This window comes from Nothobranchius furzeri, chromosome 13 (genome assembly GCF_043380555.1).
Source record: "Nothobranchius furzeri strain GRZ-AD chromosome 13, NfurGRZ-RIMD1, whole genome shotgun sequence".
Taxonomy (NCBI): Eukaryota; Metazoa; Chordata; class Actinopteri; order Cyprinodontiformes; family Nothobranchiidae; genus Nothobranchius; species Nothobranchius furzeri.
Window position 1 is genome coordinate 62,209,688 of NC_091753.1, and position 7,187 is coordinate 62,216,874.

Here is a 7,187-nt window from a genome sequence, read left to right on the forward strand (position 1 = left end):
GAGAGAATGAAGGAGCATGCAAGGCTGAATGCTCCCAGAACTGCCCCAATTTGGTGTGCCACCCTAAAAATGTCACTAGCCCCCCTTGAGCATGTTTTGGGGGCACCACTGAACCTCGCAGGCAGACAAGCATAAGCATTTGTGAGGGTACCCACTCCCCACTCGGTCTCCATCTGTCATGGCACTGGAGGTCTTCATCCTTAAATGTGTCAGGCACCTTGACAACGTTATGCTGTATATAATAGTTAGCATGTGTGGGCTCTCTCTTTCACCTTTCCCAGGAATTCAGCAGTCCAGGAAGAACAAAGCCTGCTTCACTCCTCATGCCTAACCCTAACCCTGGTCTCTGCATCCTGTGAGCACCAGCAGGTCCTGCAGTTTTGTTGACTCTGTTTACATCAAGGGAATTTTCACATACTCTAATACGGAGGTCCAGCCATCTGGCCTACTAGATCCGTCACTCATGATTAGTGTTCGTATTACATGCGTCTCGTATTTAAAGTGAACTTCCCAACATTTCTTAGGCCCATGAACGTGACTGAAGTTGGACAAACCAAGATGTCAGACAGCGCCGTTGTTGTCGAACTTGTACAGGAGTCCTGGTTAACCTGTTTATTTGAGTCAACTAATTATAGACCAATGGTTTGCCTACTTAATGACCTAATGCATCATTTCTATATAGATCAGTTCAGCACGTCTGCTGGTTCCTTCCATTAAAGACATGAAGACATTTATACAGATGATTGTGTTTATTTTGTTTCATACATTCAACATATAGGACCTGCTGATGCTCACAGGTTTTATATACTCTAAATCTGAGACCACGGTCTTGATTCGGAAAAGGGTAGAATGCCTTCTCCGGGTCAGGGAGGAGGTCCTGCCCCGAGTGGAGGAGTTTAAGTATCTCGGGGTCTTGTTCACGAGTGAGGGAAAGCTGGAGCGTGAGATCGATAGGTGGATTGGTGCTGCATCTGCAGTGATGCGGGCGTTGTACCGGTCTGTCGTGGTGAAGAGAGAGCTGAGTCAGAAGGTGAAGCTCTCGATTTACCGGTGGATCTACGTTCCTACCCTCACCTATGGTCATGAGCTTTGGGTAGTGACCGAAAGAACGAGATCACAGATACAAGCGGCCGAAATGAGTTTTCTCTGCAGGGTGGCTGGGCTCTCCCTTAGAGATAGGGTGAGAAGCTCGATCATTCGGGAGGGGCTCAGAGTAGACCCGCTGCTCCTTCAGAGGAGCCAGTGGAGGTGGCTCGGGCATCTGGTCAGGATGCCTCCCTGGTGAGGTTTTCCGGGCACGTCCAACCGCGAGGAGACCTAAAGGTAGACCCAGGACACGGTGGAGGGACTACGTCTCTCACCTGGCCAGGGAACGCCTTGGGATTCCCCCGGAGGAGCTGGCCCAAGTGGCTGGGGAGAGGGAAGTCTGGGCCTCTCGCCTTAGGCTGCTGCCCCCGCGACCCGACTCCAGATAAGCGGATGAACATGGATGGATGGATGGATGGATATTCAAATGTTTTTTTCCTATTAAAAGCACGTCTTTAAATCTCAACAACCATAGTAACAGTGTGTACAGACAACAGAAACAACGGTCATGGAAATGCATCTTCATGTAAACACAAGAGATAAAACGTGTCACACCCTACAAAACTATAGTGGAAAATAAAAGATATACATACAAAAAGTCAGACGAGTGAACACAACCATGTTTCTGCTGGGATTCAGTCACCACACAGGAAAAATAACAGCATGAAACCCACAGAAAGAATAAAAACACTACGTGTCCATCGATACGTCCACCTGGAACCCGGACCAGAGGTGGGGACAGTCCACTCAAGCTTGGTGTGTGAAAGAATGCTGTCTAACAAACGATTTCCACCAAAAGGTGAAATAATATTCACTTATTTATGATTCTTCTCTAGTTTGTCACCAAGACCAAAAAGCGGTGGACTGCTGCAGCAGGAGTTCATCCTAATTCTGTTAATACTGACAGAAACGTGGGGGGGACAGTTGCAGTAACACCTGCACCCGTGATTCTGGGCTCGAGACGTTTAATAACCTCGTGGTTTTTAATCTCACAACAACTTTTCTACACTGATTTTTCTCCATGAAGTTTTCTTTGTCAGGATGAACACATTCAAACCGCCAGCTCTAGACGCGTTAAACTGAGAGACAAGGCTCTGTCACTCCGTCTGCATAAAGGCCAAACATGGAGAATCTTTAGATAGAAACGTTAAAATCACCTCTCTGTGGCTATTAACGCTTCACAACTGGAAGCTGTGGGTCTACATTCTTTCCATCACGGCCCTGCACCGTGTGTGTGATCCATCTGGCTGGTCAGGCTTGTGTGACTGACCAGATGCCTAAAGGGCATCATGTGGCATTCATCTGGCACTGAGCATCTTCAGACGGGAGCATGTGAGGCAAGCAACGGCTCACCTCTCAGTTCCACGGCTGAACAGCAGCAATCCGTATGAGACAGACCTGCAGGACACATCCCACCCTGCTGCTCCTTCCCCTCAGAGGAGGCATCTGGCCTCTCCAGCAACCACACACACACACACGCACGCACGCACGCACACACACACACACCTTTGACCAGATAGAGCAGCAGAGCGAATTGAGAAGGTGCCAAAATGTGCACGATGTCGTGAGATGCAATAGCTAGATGACACCGATAACAGCTCATAGAAGGAGAAATGTGGGCGAGATCACAATCGTGGGGGAGGAGCTTAAACAGGAAACAGCTGTATGAAGACTGTAGGAATTTGGAGCAGGCTGGAGGGGGTGAGCTGTGTCCTGCAGCAGGTGAAGGAGGTGCTGACCATCATCAGCCCATGACTTCTGAGCAAAGAACCATGGCCGAGGAGAAGCCTGCAGTGCGCTTCCATCACCTGGCTTCCTGATTGGCTACACGTCAGTTGGCTAACCCTAGCCCGTGTTGATTACTGGCATGTCTCAATAACCTCTAAACAAGGTGAACGTTCGTGTTTTTGGTTTTTGTCTCCATGTGTGAGTCACCAGAGCTTTGAGTTAGCCTAGAAACCCGCTGGTTTCCTCGTCTTCTCCACTTGGACTAACAGCAGCTACACCAGCAGATCGCGGGTGCTGAAGGAGCGGCGTGAGAGCGAGTAGAAAGAGTCATTTGGGGAAATGGAAGTGATTCTTCACAGTCTTGTAAATCAGGAGCTTCCTGTGACCTGAGTGTGTGTTTGGTTATCCGTGAAACATCAGAGGGTGTTTGGTTGTGTAGGACCACCAGTCTCCTGTGCTTGTGTGAAGGATTTGTCCGGCTATGACCTCGACACAGGTCTCACACCAGAAGATGAGCTCCACCCTCCTCCTCTCTGAATCTCAGGTAGTTCATTCCTCCTCCCTCCCTAGACACAGGCTTCAGGCGCACCGCCGTTGCTGATCTTGACATAGACCTTGGGGTCTTCATCTTGCTCATCCCTGATGTGTTGGAGGTGACGACTGTGACACAGCAGGTACAAGGGCAGGCAGAATCCCAGCATGCTCAGCACCAACAGGCCCACATTCACCTGAGAGAGGCAGAAGTAGATGAGCTGGGATGCAAACGGCTAACTCCAGCCAGTCATGCTCAGCTTCATGTGTTTGTGTTGTCCTACCCATAAAGGATCTCCCTCCAGGGGGCCCATTATGGCCATGAAGAGAGGCTGCTGGAGCAGGGCGAACAGAGCACTGATGAGAGACTGCATACCTGTCAGGCTGCCAAACTGGGAGGATGGGTACCTGTGGAGGATGAACACCACCAGGGTTTGAGTTCAGTTGATGAGCTTCATCCCTCTGAGACGGGTCAGAATGAAAAAGAGCTAAACCGGTTCAATATCACAAGAAAACCTAAGAACCATGGGGATGACGGTCCTCCGAAGGCAGAGTAAACCTGTGTGTGTGTTGTCCCACACTTACACAGCAGCATACAGGCACTTACACAGCAGCATACAGGCACTTACACAGCAGCATACAGGCACTTACACAGCAGCATACAGGCCTCCGACAGCAGAGTGGATGAAGCCTCTCACCACAGTGTGCAGGACGAAGGACAAGATCTACAGGAATACAAGAAACAAAGACCCACTTCTAATACAGGTAAGCATGCTTCACATGTTCATCTGTCATAAAAGCCTCAGGCACAGACAAATGTCATGGAGAGCCAGTGTCTAGCATGTTTTTGTTGTTTCCTTGCTTCAAAACGCCTGATTTTAATCAGCAGGTGACCAACATGCTTTCACAGAGCCTGGTGAGCTGCTGAACTGGTGATTCAACCTCTGAATCAGGTGTGTTAGAGCAGGGAAACAATTAAAACATGCTAGATACGGGCCCTCCAGGACCAGGACTGAAAACCTCTGTTAATGCCTTTTATGTCCAGCAGGTGGCGCTGACACACTGAGAAACACTGGAGCTGCTGGCATTCGTTGCTATTGGATAACTGCATCTGCAGTGGAATCTCTGCAGAGAAGCGCGCACACACACACACACACACACACACACACACACACACACACACACACACACACCTGGAGTGTCAGGTTAGGAATGATGCATGTAACTCCGAAGCCAACCAGGAGCAGGTTGGTGAAGATGAAGGCTCTGGTGGCGTTAACGATCTTCTGGATCTTTCTTCCAGGGCGACGGGGCTCACCGGGCTCTCTGATAGGGGGGGGGGGGGTATAAGTAACTTGTTTTCCAGATTCTTCATGTTTACTCTCTAAAATGTCTAAAAGTGTGTCCTCTCACCTTTTCACAGTCTTGTCATTCTCATCCTCGCAGTCTTTGAGCTTCCAGTCCATGATGTAACCGATGGCAGGAGAGGTGATGAGACAGAGAAGCTGGAGCACGCCGAAGATGGAGGTGTACACGCTGACTGAGAGACAGAGGCGGAGCTTCCTGTTAGGCCTTGGTTTTAAAACTAGACGTATGAAGCTGAAGTGATGTGAATGTGACGAGACTTTGGTGGTGAACTGTGGACTTCATGCTCCAGACAAGTAGGGGGGGGGGGGGGGGGGATCAGCTCTCTTACCCACTTGCATCCTCTCCACTGCAACAGCAGCAGGAAGCCAGCATGACAGGGAAGTTAAGAGGCGTTAAAGATACAAGGCCACCAAACCCAGCAGAACACACACACACACACACACACACACACACACACACACCTGTGTTCAGGTCTCCATCTGTAAGCGACTCCAGGATGGTGTTCATGGCCCCCATGTAGAAGATGAGCCTCAGCTGAGTGACACACATGGTGATGAGGCTCAGCAGGAAGATGGGACTGAAGACACTCTTCATGAAGGACTGAGCTGCAGAGGACAGGGTCAGAGGTCAATCCCACGCTGTGTTTTGTATTTAGCCTTGACTCACTGCTGCTGTGAGAATGGTGACCTGTACCAGGTGCTGACAACCCCAGCAGCTACTGGTTACACAGAACTAGCAGCCCACTAGCTGCACGCGCTACATCCTGTTCAGTACCACTCCTGGCTGGAGGTTCATCCCGGACAGAATAACCATGAAACACAAAGATCACAGCAGAGTTTTAGTCCCATTCACAATGACCACCGTGAGATTTTTAAGATTCAGAGTTGGGTCACGACGCCAGAAGTCCACTTTACATGTGGTCCAGCTGTGACACGAGCTGTCACTCCAAACCCGTCTCTGTTTCTCCAGACTGAGGCCATTCACAGAGCTAGCTGCAGCAGGTAAGACTTTATTGGTTAAAAACATTCTACCAGAACTTCAAACTATCCGAACTCTCTCATGAAACATGAGCCCGTCTTCTCCTAACAGAAGAAACACACGAGAGGATCGGTGAGCACAGACCGACCAGGTGGAGCATCTTTACCTGCCAACGCTGCAGGAAGCTGCACGTCCCATCGAGCCTGCGTCTCTCTGACTCCTTACTCCAGCATGTTTTACTTTTAACTCCATGTCAACAACCCTGTTTTCAGTCGACTGATGATTAACAGGCTTCTGCAGAGCCTGATGCTCCAGCACACCTGATTAAACTGTTGAATCAGGTGTGCTGGAGCAGAGAAACAGCTAAAACGTGCTGGATACTGGCCCTCCAGAACTGGAATTTAATATGGCCTCACACTGTTGATGTCAAGCTGCCCCCCCCCCCCCCCACACACACACACACACACAGCTACCTAGAAGAGCAGAGATTGCATCTAAATATTCGGTCTGCCCCCTGTTGCCATGGTTACACATCTAATCCCGGGCTGGAGGCACAGCAGCTGAAGCGTTCACAGAAAGCCCGGCTCTAGGAAAAGTTAAGCATTAAGGAATATAAACAGAACCGGGGTGGATCTGTCCTTTGCTCGGAGATGGAAACAACCAGTTGATGGTGGCTGCACACACGGAGCAGGCCGGTTTATTGCCTTGACCGATAGGCATCCATGCAAGCCTGATTAGAGGAATGGTTAGGTCATCCAACCGGCAACTTAGGATGCCTCCTGAGTCCTCCTGACCAAGTCAGAGCAGAGGCCATGAAACATGTAAAGGAAAGGCGGTCCAAGAAGCCTTCAGCTGGGGCTCTGACACACAAATGTACACTCAGCTTATCCCTTATGAGCAGAACGAGGGGGCAGCAGTGTGATCCTAAAAGCTTCTGACAGAACACACACACACACACACACACACACCCTGAAACCAGCGGAGGCCTGAAGCCATAACGATGCTTTTGCAGCACTCCCTGCTGAAGAACCACACTCCTGCTGAGAGGCTTTTCCAAGAATCTGGTCCGAACTGATTCTACGGTCCATTTGGTACCAAAAAGACCGACACACACACAACCAGCCACCTCTCAGGAGTGTGTGAGCCTGATGAGAAGACCTGCTGGGCTGGAGATGTGAGCGTGAAGATGTGGGACTATTGTTGCTTACTCTCTTCCTCTCCTTTGCACTTCACCTCCAGGTCGACAGTGGACAGGCACAGCGTGTTGGCGTCCTGCTCGGCCAGCTCTTTGGACGGCGGCTGCTTCATGGAGTGTCCCACACTGAGCCGGCGGCCCACGGTGGTCACCTGACGGTAAAACTGCTTCCCAGTGATCTTGTGGTCGAAACCCAGCCAGCTGAACTTGATCTTCACCCTGAGGGAGCACGAGAGATGGGAAAGGAAGGATGTAAGCGCATTTGATGCAGGATTCAGAATGAGCCAAAGGAAGCAAGCAG

General features: G+C 50.2%; 1 protein-coding gene across 4 annotated transcripts in view; it reads right to left on the minus strand.

Annotated features, from left to right (window-relative positions):
- Positions 1-3,117: 3,117 nt before the first annotated feature.
- LOC107397135 (large neutral amino acids transporter small subunit 4) overlaps positions 3,118-7,187 on the minus strand; it is a 20,925-nt gene continuing 16,855 nt past the window's right edge. For 2 of the 4 annotated variants that reach the window (XM_015977040.3, XM_015977041.3), the window contains exons 8-15: positions 6,900-7,105; positions 5,175-5,318; positions 5,042-5,059; positions 4,759-4,885; positions 4,539-4,671; positions 3,997-4,070; positions 3,630-3,753; positions 3,118-3,542 (exon numbers count right to left, since the gene is read on the minus strand). In XM_015977040.3, coding sequence (XP_015832526.3) covers positions 3,381-3,542; positions 3,630-3,753; positions 3,997-4,070; positions 4,539-4,671; positions 4,759-4,885; positions 5,042-5,059; positions 5,175-5,318; positions 6,900-7,105 — 988 coding nt within the window. In that variant the 3' untranslated portion in view covers positions 3,118-3,380. The remainder of the gene's footprint in view (positions 3,543-3,629; positions 3,754-3,996; positions 4,071-4,538; positions 4,672-4,758; positions 4,886-5,041; positions 5,060-5,174; positions 5,319-6,899; positions 7,106-7,187) is intronic. The other 2 variants (XM_015977042.3, XM_015977043.3) reach the window with 2 other exon arrangements.